General features: G+C 40.7%; 2 protein-coding genes across 2 annotated transcripts in view; one reads left to right on the top strand and one right to left on the bottom strand.

Moving 5' to 3' along the window:
* Positions 1 to 573: 573 nt before the first annotated feature.
* Positions 574 to 1,878, bottom strand: LOC109981949 (DNA damage-inducible transcript 4 protein-like). The gene is made up of 2 exons (XM_065959500.1): positions 1,580 to 1,878; positions 574 to 1,475 (listed from the first exon to the last, which is right to left on the bottom strand). Exons 1-2 carry the CDS (start codon positions 1,746 to 1,748, stop codon positions 976 to 978), a joined length of 669 nt encoding a protein of 222 aa, XP_065815572.1. The 5' UTR covers positions 1,749 to 1,878; the 3' UTR covers positions 574 to 975.
* Positions 1,879 to 11,174: 9,296 nt separating this feature from the next.
* Positions 11,175 to 17,714, top strand: part of spock2 (SPARC (osteonectin), cwcv and kazal like domains proteoglycan 2) — a 29,019-nt gene continuing 22,479 nt past the window's right edge. The window contains exon 1 of the mRNA XM_020630931.3: positions 11,175 to 11,436. Coding sequence (XP_020486587.1) covers positions 11,248 to 11,436 — 189 coding nt within the window. The 5' untranslated portion in view covers positions 11,175 to 11,247. The remainder of the gene's footprint in view (positions 11,437 to 17,714) is intronic.

The raw sequence follows: 17,714 nt of genomic DNA, 5'->3' as shown, positions 1-17,714 counted from the left end.
TAAAATGTACCTGCTTTTTAATTTATGTACAATATCCTTTTGCAGTCCATATATAAGTTTTGAGATATTTCAGTTTTTGTAGGCACACTGGCTTTTTTTTTTATAATGCCTATAGCCACACCTCTGAGATGGAGATGAGATTTATTTAAGTTACAAGTTTTGTTTCATAGATCTTTATTTTTCTCAGGTTGAGATGATAAACGTTATTTGATTTAAGGCTAATTTCATTTATTTTCAACATATTGTACTTTGCATACAATTGCAAGAGAAACTGTTTGATATGATGCACTTCGCCTTTAAGGTTGCTCATGGTGACGGCTGGCGGAGTGATATTGCTTTAAGTGACGTGAGGTATCGGTGTTGTTCGGTCTGTGTAGTCCCTGCTTTGCTACAGACAATAAAGTAGCCTATACGAGACGTAGAAGTTGTTACCGTGCTTTTACTTACCCACACCTGAACTTGTATTTGATTTACTGTAGTGTAGCACATACAGTTAACGACAAGACAACCAAGGGTTCAACTTAAAATCAACCAAGTCTGGATTGCTGTAAATAAGAAGACACTACCACCATGTGATAAAAAATAATTTATTTGTTCATGTCCATGAAGTCGTTGAAGATACAAAAACATGTAAGTTTTAGGTGATATTTGACTATCAAATACTTAAGTCATTCCCTTCTGGGTATGATTTTACATTCATAGGAAGTCAACGGACCCACTTTTAAACATGAGTCCTCACTGTTGAGTCACCTGCGACCAGGTGAGCAGCTGCCATGAAACATAGGCTTACTTGGTTTCCATAAACCTCAAATTACACCAACATATACCAACAAAGAGAGATAACGTTGTATTTCAGGACCATGTTGATATAGTGCCATTTACTGCATGTTGGAGCCATGGGATAGCACACAATGCTTTACTCTGCAGCCTCCTTTCATGACTTCCAGTCCAGTTTATCGGAGACTGAGCGACCGGTCAGCAGCACTCCTCTATCAGCAGCTCCCCCGAACTGTAAAGTTTCCTCTTGATCGCCCTGAAGCTCGTACTCAGCCTCAGACTCTCTTGGTGCCTTGCGATGGGTGACTTGCTCCCTTTGAAGAGACTCTGCACCTTTGGCCACAGCCCACTGGACTCCGGCCTCAGCACCAGGGTCACATGAAAAGTCGGAACCAGGGTGGCGTCCACGGCTATTTGGTCCACAGTGCATAGAGGGTCCTGGTCCCCTCGGTCCACACACAGGTCTATGAGAGCTCCCCTGAGGCCGCAGGGCTCGCTGACAGCCAAATGGAGCAGCTCTTGACGGACATAGTGCAGAAGACAATCGGGGAGGATGAGTTTGGAGCAGCAGAGGATGTGTGACGCCTCTGTGAGACTTTGGGTGATAGTTGCAACAACCTCTGCAGCCAAAGTCTCTTCCAGAGGGTAACAGAGGAAGCTGCTGTCTGATTCCGACAGGGACATGTCTGCTACAGAACCTGAAACAAAGAATTCAGATTTAGGGTTAATTAAAGGAAGAAAAAAAAACTTCTTGGAGCAAACAAACAAAGAGCCTCCTCAGACAAAAGCCGGCAGAACTCACCAGTTTCACTCCTGCAGCACTGCTGATCCTCTCTGACCCTCTGGTTGATCCCTTTCAGCTCAGTCAGCTTCTGCAGCAGACTGCCCCAGGACAGCCGATTTGAACCCCGGCCCTCCGCTGGAGAAGGAGGAAAGCTTCCATCCAAAGACTGGTTGCAAGAAAAAGACATATTCACGAACAAACAAAAAAGGTCCTATTGTTTTTAAAAAAAATAAAAAAAATAAAAAAAAAGTGCAATGTTGTCCTCGGACAGAGAGTCCAGCTTCCCCGCCTCAGAGCCAGACCAGCTGGAAAACACACTCTGTAACAATGGAACAAAGCGTTAAATACCCCAAGCTAGAATGTCCCGCCCACTCTATATTTCAACCAATGACGCTTCAGCTCACGTTCTCCAGCTCTCTACCCTGCCTGGTAACATTTTTGGGCCCCTTTTGATGAGTCAATAGACCAGGCCCCTTTCACAGACCACCACCCCCCCCCCCCTCCCCCCAACCGAACTTGTGTAGCCTTCGCAGTTTGATGTTTTACAAAAGTGGTTTGACCGTCAAATATTAAATTAAACGGCGCATCATTCTGGCCAATCAACGCTCGTCTCCAAAACTCAATGAAACAATAAGAACGACACACCCCCTTTAGTTTATTGAAAATCAATGACATGACGAAATAGCTGAGAAAGATGCATTCATTTCTGCAGCACGCACTGACACGTATCTCACGTAGGACTCGTGCTTTTCCGTGGAATGGTCGGAAACCTTAGATGCTGAGTAGACCTACACATTATTCACCTCCTTTTTTTATTAAACCTAATAAGGATTATTAGGATTATCTCGTAGCCCATAAAATGACTTATTACTTATTTCATTGTATTAATAATGTTTATTTATTTAGGCATATTTAGGCTCCATGTGTTAACTGCTTCACACAGAGTTCCTAATTTATCTCGGCTTGCTTCAGTTTGTTTTCTGAGACAGAAGTAAGGAGGTGGTCGATCAGCTGCACAATAGTTTGAGTGCTTCTTATGATATGAAGCCATTAATGATAGAAAGCTGATACCAGAGACTTGTAGAGCTGTAGAACAAGATCAGCTCCTCTGACTCCAGATTTACAACATCGCCTACGTGATGTAGCCTAAAAACGTGCACCGACCATCCCCCACTCTTGGGGGGGGGGGGGGGGGGGGGGAACAAAAAAACTTTAGACTACTCCTTTAGGATCGAAGTTAACATCACAAGCTGGTGTTTGTCCTCACGTAGTTAAAGTGTATTTGCTTGAGATAACTTTCTCCTGCGTCTTGATAGAATACAAAGTCATGAATTAAATCACTATCTTGTTTTTTTCTTTGTCTTTCACATAGACTACCTATATGGGGGTGGAGGGCTGTTGTTTTCAATGAAAGTGGGTGCTGCTCAAAAAGTGTCAGCAGACAATGTCAAACAGAAAACATTATGCTAAATAAACATCAGCAACATTCCTTTTGGGAAAAAAACAACAACTTTATTTTAAACTTTTTGTTAGATAAAGATAAACTTTATTGATCCCCCATGGGGGAATTTTTTTCATTACAGCAGCTGAAGAAAACAGGAAAAATGAATATTAATTATCAAAAAATAAAAATCCAACATATGTACATCAGTTAAATAATGGAAGAAAAAATACAATGATAGAAAAATAATATCCAATCCAGATTGAAAGGCTCACATCTTCTGTTTAGATTGGCATAACAGAAGTTAAAGGTTTACACTTTTCAAACTGGTTTCTGTAAGTGGGGGAATGTGACACACACTATTTTTGATTGATAAATGTTTTACTCTACACGGTCCTTTATATAGGCTATTATAGTTACTGTTTTGCAATACACAAAACATGCACACGATGGCGCCACTGCACAATGACGATCCTTCAACCAGTGTTTCGTTTGGACCATGGTTTGGACATGTCTTCATGTGAAACGTTAATGCCTCAGTGCACCTATTGTTTTAAACACACACGTTCATATGCATACGCTCACATGCATTTTAATGGTCAATGCCCTCCCCCCCACCCCACCTGCTTCTGTAATGTGTTTCTGCACTCTGCATACTGGCAGGATGTATATCATTTAAACAATAAGATGCAGCTTTTACACTTCACCATTCTGGGTTAAACATTAGTCATGCCACCACATTGGAAAAAAAGAAGTAAACCCGAGAAGAGGAAATAAAGCGTGACAGGGGCTGTGTTTTACAATTCAAGCAGACCTGCGAGAGCTGTTTTAGGGCGGGCAGCCTCAGGCTATGCAATTCATGTATAATGACTCTACAAACAAATGCATTGTTGGAATGGCTTTATTATTTTCCGGAATAATTTGCTTTTATGTGTCACATTGAATAGCTGAAAACAAAACTATTGCTCTCTGTATTTTTCTTCCAAACGAATAACTTGATTCAGTAATTGATGTGGAAATAAGTACAGCAATTATGATGCACTCAAATGGAGACGATGATTTATTTACACCTGAATTAGCTCAGATTCAATAGTCTCCTTCAGACTTCTTTAATACACGCATGTTCATTAATTCAGAGAGAAGTAGGAGGGTCCCTGGGTTGTGTTTGTCAGGCTGTAGCTACAGCAACCACACAGGGAGCAGGGTCCATCACAGCAGGTAGCTTAAGTGTATTGTCAGATTCCTGGTTGCCTAGTGTTTTTATCATTGTTCATGGCTTTAAATGTGGTGTGTTGTCAGCCTCTCTGACATCCTTTATCTTACAAAAGAAATAAAGTACCAGCCTATCTCAGTGGTGAAATACACCAGCATATAGCCTCTCATTTGTCTGTCATCTGAGCTCTGTGTTTGTCTAAAAAGCTGTTAGCTGTGGGTGCAGTTTGGCCTTATGTGCCTACCTCCCCTGAAGTTTGAGCTGGGACGCCGCTCCATTTAGGTTTTCGATTTATTGCTGGAGGAAGCAGAAACCGACCTGCACTCTCAAGAGGGGGCAGGAGAAACTGTGATGTTTGGCAAGTTTTGCTGAGACACTCTCTTCTTTATCAAAGCATTAACACTTCATACACCCATTTTCATACAGCTGATATTTTGGATGTAAGCGTTATGTTAGAGAGGATGTCTTCTGTTTAGGCTGGCCTGGAATCAGTGATAGTGAAGTCTGTGGGTTTCTTTCGTTTTTGGCACGTTTGGGAGAGTGGAGACATTCTCAACTCCATTATGCAAAGTCTTGTTTCTGTTTTTGAGCCAAGATTCAATCAGCTAAAATCCCCATTTGATGCAAGTCCATTGCTAAAATGATCCGTCCAAGACAACCAAAATACATTTTAACATTTTAGAAAAATATAATTGCAAGACTGTAACTTCAGGAATTTCAGGGAAACATAGTTAAGAGATTGCATGAAAACTGCTTAGCATGGTTGGAGGTTAGAAGTGTTAAACTCTGGTATAGATCAATAAGTCAGATTCTACATCTACGATTCAATATCATTGATACCAAATAAAAACATCAATCCATATCTGATGACTCACTGACTGTTAATCTGCAAAACGATATATTTATGTAACTTGAGGACGACATGATTGATATTGAACCGCCAGGGAGAGGTCTGTAATAAAATTATCAAACCACACAGTTGCTGTTGCTAATAAAAATGTAATGAATGATTTGCCTATGACATTGTCCCATATTGATTGCAGTCACTTGAGATTTATTGAATCAAGATCATACTGTAGTTAACTCTTTGAAAATCAGCAAATAGTGTGAGGTTGTCCAAAGAACTGCTGCTGCGTTCTATTATGATGAAACTTTTGATTTAAAGACCTAGTGATGGAATTGTTTCTTACAAAAGTACCATGAGTAATTTAAAGCAACCGTCTGAGGATGTTCTCAGTCATCCAGCTCGTGGTGAAATGAAGCGTGATCCAAAGGTAACTGCTTTGAGTTGAAGATCTTGAAGTCCGGCTGAGCCTCAATTTAAAGCGACTGTGAGAAAATCTCCCCTTGTGTCATTTTTTTTTCCCCTTGTGAACAAATCAGCACAGCCTATCTCTTTGCTGACCGTGTTCTGCACATGTTTGTGATAAATCTCATCCTGCTGTCTTTTAACTGTCTAATGCACCAATGTGAACAAACTCTCCTTCGGCAGCGAGCTGTACATTTTTTCTGACACTCACCCAGTGACAGCTATGACAAGCATTACAAATAACCATATGGCAATCGTCAGTCTTCTTTCTCATGGTCTGATTTGCTTTTGTTTAAAACTCCTCACAGTGCCTTAAAGAGACCGTGTCTAAAAAATGTTTTTACTTAGATTGAGAAACACTAAGGTTGCGTCATGTAACACAGGTCTTACACTACAACTAAATGACTGTAAAGTGCAAGAAACGGATAAATATCTGAATTTTCAGTTTGTGTTTTCATGCATTTTTCGACACCTTTTCTTATGTTTATATCATTGTACTGATTTTCTTTGACATGTACTCGACTGTCCTTGTTCTATACAGTATGTGGCTTTAAATTACTGCAAAGGAACGGTTTTGTAGTTTCCCATCACTGCCTTGACATCAAACACCCAGAGGATGAGGGTTATTTGCAGTTTGTATTGCTCTGCCTATGAATGAGCCTATATATTGATTAAATGCCATTGGCCACAGACACGGCGTTGCCCACTGAGAGGTGCAGAAGCAAGAACGTCGACGCACACATGATAAACTGCGGCCACATGACATCAGACACAGAAAAGGATCCTGATTATTATTCATAAGTACTCTTACCATGACTCGTCCCTGAGTGAAGCTATCTCTCATTTTAGAACTGCGTGCATTATTTAGCAATGTGCCAAAGGTTTGCTTTTTGTGTTTGGTTTGAATTAAAGAAGACTTGAAGGGCTATTCTGACTGCTCATTGAACATTGCATCATGTACTAATGTTAAATGCACATTATGGTTTCTATTCTTTTACTTTAAAGGAATATGAATTGTACATTTAGTGAAACAAAGTGTATAAAAAGTCAAAAAAAATTCACAGCAAATGTCTCCAGAGATAAAATAGATGGTTTAAGAGTCACATGAAGTCCACCAACCAGCACCTGAATATCTCAATGACTGCATCAATGTTTCCCGTATGTCAAAATGTGTCTACAGAGACATTTCTGAAATGAACTTCAACCTGTCTCTTGTATTCTCGGTTTATTGTCTGCACTGAACCTCAATCCCAACATGTTGAATCTTTTTTTATGTCCTTTTCTTTGGTGCAAGAAGGTGCATCTTTAGTGGGTCTCTGAGGAGGGCTCCTCAGCTCTCAGTGTGGTTTCAGAGTATAGATCTCGTCCCTCCTGAGGCCATGACCTACTGGTTATTCTTTGACTAAACTGGAATGGAGAGAAGGCACATACTTTGCAAAGAGGACTTATTTAGACAGACATACCTCAAGAGGCCCGTACTCAACCCATGATCAACCCCTCAATCAAGTGAAAAACTGATACACTTTATGTCTGAACTCTTGTTCATGTACTTATTTCATCGATCAATTCCTTGTTTTTTTTAATGTTTTTTAATTCCATTTTCCTCCCCTGGTAATTTTGTTGTCTAAATACACACAGATGTCACAGTTAATATTAATAAGGTATGCGGACTGTAAAACTTTCAGATACGTAACAGTCTGTAAAGTATATGTGTTTTAGGTACATCTTTATATTCTCGGCACCCTCTTTCAGCGCTGATTCAGAAATCGAGCATTATCTTGTGTCTTGGCATACAGGACGCCTGCAGACGACAGTAGACAAAATGCTTTTGTTAATAAGCACCATTGGATCTTAATATGTCTCCACCCTGCAGCTGATCCAGCCAACACAATTAGATTCCCTCTTTTTTTTTCTCCTCTCAAAGCCTCAGACATGGGGGAAACCACGCTCCCGTGACTGACAGGGAGAAAATACCGCCCCCCCCCTCCCTCTTTTATAAGGAGATTACCTGAAACCCCCTATGGCTCTGTGACTCTTGGATTACTCAGCCTTCTTTTCTCTTTAACTGGCTCCAACAAATGAGATGAACATTGTTGACCTGCCATGCTGTGCCCTCCCCTCTTCTCTGGGACTGTCACACCACATCTGTCTGTGGGGTTCATGACCGAGCCTCTGCACATAACCCAGTGAAGCAGCCTCAAGCTTTCTCCCTAATAAGTGTCTTAAAGGGACACGTTATATTAATCACATGAACTCACTGCTCTTAGTTTGATTAATGTCACTGGGAGTGAGGCGGATTGATAGCAGCAGCTGCACAGCGCTGTGTGACACTCTTTTTTTTTTTTTTCCTCTTTCTTTGGCTCAAATTTTCCAGTAGCTGTTCAAATCATTGTTAAAATATGATAAAGAATTCACAACATTGTGTTTCTGGTGTACAACTGAAGGAGCATTTTACATTCATTGTAATCATTTGCACATTGTCTTTAGCACATATACCCAAATGACTCAGCACAACTCGTCGCATTTTCACACACAAACACACACACACGCACTCAGTATGGAAATCTCTAAAGCTGTCATAAAGCACTAATGCAGTGTTGTAAATTGTATAAACGAGGGAGTCTTAATAACCAGACAAAGAAAACTAAAAGTAGATGCTGAAAACCTAAAGGGACGTTGTGCTGCATTTCAAAATTTCAAACCCACTGGCTACTGTCAGACAACAGCTAATGCTGAAAATGATATTGATGATGACCATGATGGTTTTGATGTTGAAGATGATGGTTTTGTTTGATAATGACGATATCAAGGATGGTTTTGATGCTTAACAGAACTCTCAAGAGCAGCTGTTGTCGATGTTGTGCCCTGCCTCTGTGCTCTGCCTGTCAGCACCCGTGTGTCTGATCAGACTTAAAGCTGGGTTTTTTTGCACTAAATTACATTGTTTCCTCCTTTCTAGATCCTTGCTTGTGTTGCACTTACGCTCTGATGTACGTCACCTTCGATAAAAGCTTCTGCTAAGTGAATTGTAGAAATGTAGAAAATGCATGTTCGTGCTATGAACTCTGAATATGTTTCGAAATGTGTGACAAAGTAGTTTTTTAGAAATGGTCTTGCTACACTCAGCAGCAGTAGAGAGTAGGAAAAGTCCAGATCTAACAAATTGAAGCATTACACGTAAATCATGTTTACCAGTGTGAGTGTAAAGTTGCATCCCACTTGCATCAAAGTTAGGTGGATTAAAAACACGCTTCATGCTTACAGACTCTGAGTTTATCGCACCCCAACGTTTGCATTAGGTTCAGTTCAAACAACTTCCTCCCTCTTTATCTGCGCTCCTAAACTTGATTGCTTTCAGCCCGAGAGATTAGGTGACGCCCTGTCTCGTGCCTGCCTTTATTAAGAGGGCTTCAAAGACACTCTTTTCAGGATGAAGCGAAGATGGCATCAGTTAATCCAGCATTTCAATTACAAGCTGTCATTCAGTGTGTGTCTCTCCGCGGGGACCGACTGAAGGCTGCAGAGGGGAAGGAGATACAGCAGGCAGGGCAGATTCAGTCAGATAATGTAGAGTGGCACGATGCAAATCACTCTGCAACCCAGTAATGTATCAGAGAACATATTATCTGTGTGGGCCATCTGAAAACAGCAGAACAAAGATGGAAAGAAAATACATCCACTGTCAACACAATTCTGAGACATAACGATGGACGGTCAAGTCTTGTTACATTAGACTAGACCAGTATCTTTCACTGTTATTGTTGTATTAATGTCACAACAATAAAGCACTTTAAAATGGTCCTCAAAGGCAGCAAACTAAGAGTCAAGTCGTTAAGACATCAAGTGTAAAAGACAACAGAAATCAACACATGTACAAAAACAGGAAAAAGAACAATATGTTACAAGGAAAAACTACATTTAAAGAGAAATCCTGACTTATAACATGGAAGTAAAATGAGGAAAACAGAAGGGAAAAAGGGAAACTAAAAGGGTTCACAGCTTCAAATAGAATACAGTCAGGCCTTGAGTGTGTTTATTTTAAGTTAAGATTCAGCTGAAAGATTATCAGCCATGTTTTCTGCAAGTTAGCAGGAAAAGCACATATGTTATTCATAACATCGGCTGCACAGCATTGAGGTGTTCTAGTTCCAGCCTCCTCGTATGTACAGTCTGTGCACAGGCTCAGTGTCGTGGCTTACTGGGACACTTAAATGGAACAGGGCCACGGTTAATGTTAATGTTAGTGTTAGTGTTAGAAGTAACACATATGCGTTGTACTGAATATCATATTACAACATCTGGAAAATATCAGAGACATCAATGAAGATTCGACACTGTTTTTTTAAAGGTTTATTTTGGGGGACAGTGGATAGAGTCAGAAATCAGGGAGAGAGAGAGTGGGGAGTGACAGGCGGGAAGGGAGCCGCGGGTCGGATTCAAACCCGAGCCGCCCACTTTGAGGACAACAGCCTCTGTACATGGGTCGCACGCACTAACCACTAGGCTACCGGCGCCCATCTACACTGATTTCACATCATTAGAAGACTCAGGGTGTGTACGGATATATAATACACAATATAAACACAAATGTTTTTTTTTGTCTTTCAAAACCCCATTATAGTTTTTAATTCTTCTTTCTTCATTCTCATTGATAATTAATAGCATGGTGCCATTATTTGATCATGTTAAAGTGGAGAAGCACTTTGAAGTAAATCTGGAAATACTATATTGACGCTGTTATTTCCCTATATAGTGGAATGAGTCGTAAATCAGATTTGCAGCGGTATGTTGACCTTTAGGCGTTTTTGCATATCCAGATTTTAAAACATGAAATCATTAACCTGGTGTGAATGAAATCTAAACATGGAGGGAAGTCGATTCATGATGTAATCTGCACGAGGGATCTGCATGAAGGCTCGAGGCAAACGCAAGTAAGTGGATCAAGATAGTTCTGTTTTGTGAAACATTGATTTTGCACGACAAATGCAGCAGATCATCATGTTGTGTGGTTGTGTATTCAGTATAGCGTAAAAAATATTTGATTGACTATAGAGTTGTTTTTTTTCTGTTTATGCTTTTCTGTAGGCCAATCTGTGGTGGTGTTAAAATAAACATGTCAAGGTTTCACATTGTTTGGTGGCAACCCCTTTGGAAGCACATGCGAGGATTTCAAAGTTGTCTATAGCCTGTTAGTAAAGAAAGAAAAAAAAGGACTCATCGATTTATTGAGAAGTAATAGACAGATTACACGAAAATAGAAATAATCCTTTGTAGCAGGCCTGATTTTCACACTGCCCCACTTACCACCACATAAACTGTACCACCTGAGCATCCCGTGAGTGGGTGCAGGGCGTCACGTGACATATGCAAGGTGCAGCACGTAGGAAACCCTCTTTAACTTACAACTCAAACAAGGTATGTGACGCAGGGACGTATTTATACAAACAAACAAACAAACAAGTGTCAGTAAGCACCAGGATTTACTTTTAATACCATCATCTCTCTCTCTCTCTCTCTCTCTCTCTCTCTCTCTCTCTCTCTCTCTCTCTCTGGCTCTGTCGCTCTCCCTCCCAGCAGCAGAAGGAGCATCCTATAGGCTAATCAGTTGGTACTTTCTATCCATCCATCCAGCCTCAGCATCCTCCTCCCCCCCCCCCCACCCCCCTCTCCCAGAAGAGGAGAACCGACAGCCGGTGTGCGCGAGGTATTTTTGTCCGCTAACTATGGTGGGAATTACGGATATCGTGTGCCTTCTCGTCCCGCTGGTGATGATCGCGGGGTCCACCTTGCAGACCGACGTGAAGAGCGCCAAGGAGGCGGAAAAAACGGGCAATTTCATGGAAGACGAGCAGTGGCTGTCCACCATTTCACAGTACAGCCGCAAGATCAAGCACTGGAATCGCTTCAGAGACGTAAGTCCGCCGTGTTGACTGAGAGATGCGCGTTAATGCGGTACGAGGACACAGAAACAGTGAATATAGTTACCGCACTCCTACTTCTTGATAATGCACAAAAAAAACTTGGAGCTGTTGCTGGAACAAACACAGTAGGAACACAAAAACACACTCTTCATGGAAAAGCTCTTTTTACAGCAAGATAAAAATAAATCACAATCAATCACTGTCTACAGAACTGACATAACACACATACTCCCATAGCCTATTCCTTTGTTTATCGTTTGTTTTATTTTTGTTAAGTTTGACACCAGGAGTACTGCTGTTCATGTTGTTTCTGTTTATTTATTCTATGCTGTTTGACTAGCCTACATGTGCACCAAAAACACCAATACAAATCGATTGTGTAAACCTGTGTTATCAGTGTTGGGGCTTCTAAAATGATGGAAATAGAAGATGTATGACACGTGTTTACAGTGGTGAAAGTGGGCTTTATTTTGAAGGAAATCTAATGTTTTTGTACACATTCAGCTGATTTGTTTGTTGTTGTTTTTCAAATAATTACTGGAAATATGTGCAAGGCAAATGTGAGTTGGATAGTGTTGGTTTACAGAAGAGAAGATTGTTGTTGCCCTAAAGCTAAAAACTGAAAACTGGATTTTTATGGATTCCTCTTTAATATCCTGGGTGTCTAAAGCCTTTTTTTAATCGGGAGAGCCACCAAGAAATGAACGATGAAGCTTTCCCAGGATTTCTAGGTCAAAATGAAACAGATGAAAATATCTAGAAACCATATATAGGCTACTATACTCCCTCTCTTATTTTTAGTGTATGACCCCCTCAGTCAATTAAAAGCAATAAATGTTGGAGTCCTACTTACACAGCAGGAGCAGAATAGACCTATTCCATCATACTGCTCTTAATGTGGGTTACCTCAGATGTGTTTCCAGACGTGTCCCGGGAGATTTCCACAAACAAGAGAATTAAGCAATTAGAGCAGAGGGGGCGGTGATTGATTGATGTGCGTATTCACCTCCTGAACAGACTGAACTGGGCTGCAGGGATTGATTAAAGCCTGCGGGGTATGTGTGCACGGTGATGTATGGCTGTGTCGCTGAATGTATGGACGTTTAGTTCTGCCTCCTGCTCTGTGAAATGATTACTAATGATCCCTACAGGATTTGAACAATAGTGCAGTCGGATTATGTTCCATAGAAGTCCTGTTGATTGGGTTTTAATTGATCCGGGGTGGTTGCAAGCACGTGATAGGTATCATTACTGGATTGGCAATATGAGCTTCAGGTTGAGCATCTTTATGAGAACAATGTGATATCTTTTCAGGAGGAGAGGATGGGTCTTTATATGCAATAACACCCCCCTAGAGGCTGTGCTGTCGTTTCTGATCTGCATTTATACGCCGCCTTAAATCCTCGGTCGAAGACGTCCCTGAAGGAAAAACGTGAATGTTTGTGAAAATTGGCAGCCACACCCCTCCTGGAGATGGATAACTTTGGCTTTGATTAGAGAATGTCCTCTGGAACTGTTCTTAGGGAAGTAATGAAATTGTGCGCATGGACAGATTAAGTCGGAATTATTGTGGGATTATAACTCTCTGGATGCTGCTCTATATATTTACACAGCTTTGATCCAAAATGTTTGTAAGAGCTGCAACTCCACTATAAATCCTGCGCAAAGTGACTGTCCGTGGATGAGAGGAAAACTCGTCTTTCATGAGAGAATAAAAAGAAAAACACTCTCAGGGAATATGTGTAGCATCCTATAATTAATACAAAAAACAATTCAGGGAAAGTTGGATCATCGTCCTATCATTGCTTAAGGGGGTTTACGTCCAATGTGGAGATGTCGCTTGCTCCAAATTCCATTTTCCCTCAATTTAACATCAAAGCTGCTGCTGTGTGACACACTCTATCTCTTTCATGATCGTTATTCCCAGAGGTGATTGTCTTAATCTGTGTGCGTGTGCATTTGCTTCTGTGCGTGTTTTTGTTGAGTTAAAGGGCAGGACGAGGAAGCAGTGGTGGTGGTGGTGGTGTTGTGTCTCTGGTGAGGATGATGATGACAGGAGAAACATCTGAGAAACAAACCAGCGAGCCTCCCCGGGGGAATCGCCAGTGGAAACTGCTTTGATTTCAGCTTGCTGCCACAGCAACAGCAGCTTGTGTGCTATGGTGTTGAAATGGAACGTGTATCACTGAGGGTTTGATGACTCTATTCCTATCAGGCTACAGCTTCAGGGTAGAGGAAACAACCCTTTATCAGGATTTTTGTCACATCATTCAAACGTCTTCAAACTAGACATCTTTTCAGTTTCGCTTTTGCTCAAATACAAATGAGCGTTTAATTGCTTTGTTAGCTTTTTAGGTGAGAAAAAGGATTAAATAAAAGAAGTGGGAAATGAGCAGAAGTTCAGTCTCAGGGAATTGTTTGGTTGATGTATAAAAGCCTGCAGAGGACACAGTTATAGGTATTCAGATTACACAAATTGATGTTGACTCGCACAGTCCTCCGAGAGCTGAACGTTGAATATTAATTCAACACAGTAAAGCAATAATCAAAGCTGCACAACATGAAAGACGAGCTCTTTCATTCTCCCCTTCTGCACACGCAGATGCACGCAAACATCACACATAAAAAAAAAACACACAATACATACTGTGGGCTGCAGAACGCTCACTGTAAATATTTCATGTTTATTCTCTTATGTAAAAGGCAGAATCAGGATAAGAGGCTCTTCTGCTTCCAGTAAAAAAAATAAAAATAAATAGCCCCCACACTTCAATTTAATCTATTTCACAGGAAGACAAGGCGATTAGATTTAACAGTTACAGTCAACAAATAATAGAATGGGATACCTTCAATCCTTTAATCTGACAGGTGCACTCAACATTTCATTCCACTAATGCACCAAATCCAGCAAAAAAAAAAAAAAAAAAAAGAAAACAAGGGAGCAGGCGAGGCGAGCCTTAGTAATGTATTATAACTCTTGGACTGACAAACTTCATGCTTTTTTACCAATTCAGTCAAAGATGAAAAAAATGACATAAAATACATTAAAAGGGATATCCCACTCAGCTTCTTCAATAACATTTAATTGGTTACTACTCTTTATTTGTGCACTTGTTTTTTTAGGATTTCTGTCCAGGGATTGCAACCAACTCTCAAGTTCTTACTTATAATCACAGGCACTGCTTGTCAACAGGCAAGGCAGGCAACTGCTTGGGGCCTCAGACCAGTAGGGGGCCCCTGAGGGCTCACAAACTTAAACCGAAGCAGTGGCCCAAAATGTGCACATTTTGCAATGACAGTAGGAAACCTCCCTAAGGGGGCCCTATCTGACAGCACTCACCCGCATTGCCCAATTAAGCATCGCTCCCATTATTGCGGTGAAAACCAAAATTTATCGATGAAAGTCAACAAAGAAAGATGAAGAGGAATTATCCGTCTATAGGAGAGAAAAAATAAAGAGGAAAAAAGAGGAAGAGGAGTAAGAGTCTGGACACTGGCAGAAATTATGAATGCTGGTTGGAGGGTCCCCCAATTGATTTTTGCATAGGGCCCCAACAAACTCTAGAATCTCCACTGCTTATAATCAACCTTCAAATAAAATTAAACAGGACATGTATGGATGAACTACAGAGGGAGACGTACAGTGAATAGAAACAAAAATGCAAATATGATTATTTAAAGAATCATCTTGTCCTTTATGTAGCTACTCCTTTTCGTTTGGAGCAAGATTAGAATAAAATTGGTTTTGCACCATGAAATTTGAGGACTCAATTAAAGGGACGATTGCATGTCAACTGGGATCATCTCCCCAATATCGGAGCGGTCTATTTTCATTTTAGTATGAAAATTAAACGGCTGGAGAGTGCTGCATTTTTATGCACAGCAAATCCAATTTGGCACGCCGGCTAAAGGCAAATCAACAGTAAATTCAATTTTTTGCTCAACTTCACTCGTAAAAAAGGATACTGCGCATGAAATCACCAAGCCGTGAAATTGGTACAATGTTTTATTCCTGTTGATTTAAGATGAAGTCAGATATGAGCCTAAAACATGAATGATGATTAGGATGTAGGAGTACTAGTTCACCAAGTAGGAAGCTGTTTATTGTCAGCATCCATCATGCATCGAGAAAGGACAGGATTTTTTTCTCCGCCTCCCATCCAGTGCTGTCTGTGCCTGCTAGATCTTTATCTTTGCCTCCAAAGTCAAGCAGCTCAGGATTACCCTGTACCAACCAACTGCATGCACCTGTTATCCATTCACTTCATTTTTAGAGAGCAGACAACACTCTGTACCAGAACAAAAAAAAACCCATCAGATCCCTCCCCAATGCCTGGGGATTAAATATGCAAAAATGGATGAAGCAGGTCCTGGCAATTTGACGGGAACATTTGACAGTCGGTTTTTACTTTATTTTAGCCTCTTGTGAACTTCAACTGGCCACAACCCAGCAGAATCTTAACACTGTGGGGCAGCTGTCAGTGCTGAATTTTAGCATTTCACACCATAGCATACGATAATGTAATTGTGGGTAATAGCATTTGTAAAGCTGGAGCCAAATACTCCATTAAAGACTATCCACTTGAACTGTAAATTGTAATCCTAGCTCTGTTCTAAGACTGGCTTACTTTTACACAGTCACTTGACTACCTCTTCTGCGAATTAGAATAGACTGCTACTGATGCGTTACTGCTATGAGTGGTGATAAAAGCCGATCAGAAATCCATTAATCTATCTCTGCAAGCTTTGTTATTATTTATTTATTCATGGTTTATTTGATTGGGACAGATACAATATACATAAACAAACTGAAAACAGCCATGCAAAGTTGTTCTGGCATGGACTGTCCCTTATCGTGCTCAGGATTCTCTATGAGGCTGCACACATGCAGATGGAGTGCGTCCAACAGTTTTGGGAGAGATGGTCTGATTGTTTGGGGTTTGGACAGACTGCTGGTGGGCTGCGGGGTGTCTTGGCTGCCTGTAGTGGCCTAGGTGGGCTGTAATTGAGGAAGGGGGGGGGAAGCAGAAGAAACAGCCTTTCATCATTCACTGCTTGCAAGGCTACAGCTGCTTCCCACTGCAGTACTATAGCCACAGCTGAAGGGCACAGGTGCCGCAGAGAGACAGGGAGAGAGGATTTGATATAAGAGGTGAAGAAAGGTTTTAGATATCAAATATCTTTGCCAATGCAATATAGCAAATGGAATAAATACGTATTCATTTAGAAATCTCCATACAAGTGTGACTTACAGCTGCAGTAAAAAAAAAAAGACAGACGGTCCTGTGAAGCCTCCTTTTTGTGCAATATTCCTGCAAACAGATGCCTGAAATTTCTGCATTTCAAATACATGACTTTTTAGAATGACCTGCTTCTGTGTTGGTTTCATCTCGTTGGTATATGGCAAAAAGGTGGTTTGCTGCTGAAAACACCTGACATCCATGAATCTGCCTCTAATGAGCTCTTTGTGGGATACATCCAATGCCCTCCTGTTGTTAAAAACCTGCATACACAGTAAGTTGGCCCTTGTAGGCAACAATAAAAGACCCAAACTAGTCTGAGTGGTGCATCAAGACTTGTATATGTTTCATAATTAACTCTTCATTTGAAAATGCACTACAGCTCTTAAATTCTCATGCTTGGCTTCTGCTATTCCGTTAGGCAGGTTCAATTAATCACACCATTTTTTTTTCTTTCAAAACTAACAATAACCCTAAGTGGCAGTGGCTGTCCCAACAGTAAATGCCACCCAAGTGTTATCACCTCTGGGCATGAGCCAGGCTGAGGTATTGCCAGTGTAAACTCAGCACCTCCTGTTGGAACAGCAGCTAGCCGATACAAGAGAATTTGATTTGAAAAAAAGTGGCTGAAAATAACAGGATGTTTTAGCACCTGAGAGTGGGCTTGTTGAAAAAGTGTTTCTTGTAATCAAGAAATATGCACACACACTCATACATATACACACATGGGGACCAGTAGTGTAAGGAGCCAGCTGCATTTTCTTTCTTTTTAAGTAGATGTTAGCTGAGAGGATCTCATAGTCAGAACTACTTGAAGATGCACTTGAGGGATTTCATTTTTAGCTTAGCATTTGAAGACTATGAAAATGTATTAACCCTTTTTACCCTTTGTAAAAAGAAAAAAGAATTGTGAAGATTAGATCAGAGAGACTTTAATCTTTCTGTTACAACTTACAAAGAAACTGAAATCTCCTCATACTGTAACATTTTCTTTTCCCATTTTTTTTTTTTTTTTTGTGGTTTGCTAAC

The sequence above is a fragment of the Labrus bergylta genome, chromosome 10 (assembly GCF_963930695.1).
Source record: "Labrus bergylta chromosome 10, fLabBer1.1, whole genome shotgun sequence".
Taxonomy (NCBI): Eukaryota; Metazoa; Chordata; class Actinopteri; order Labriformes; family Labridae; genus Labrus; species Labrus bergylta.
Note: the sequence above shows the minus strand (reverse complement) of the source record. Positions and strands in the feature narration are given on the sequence as shown.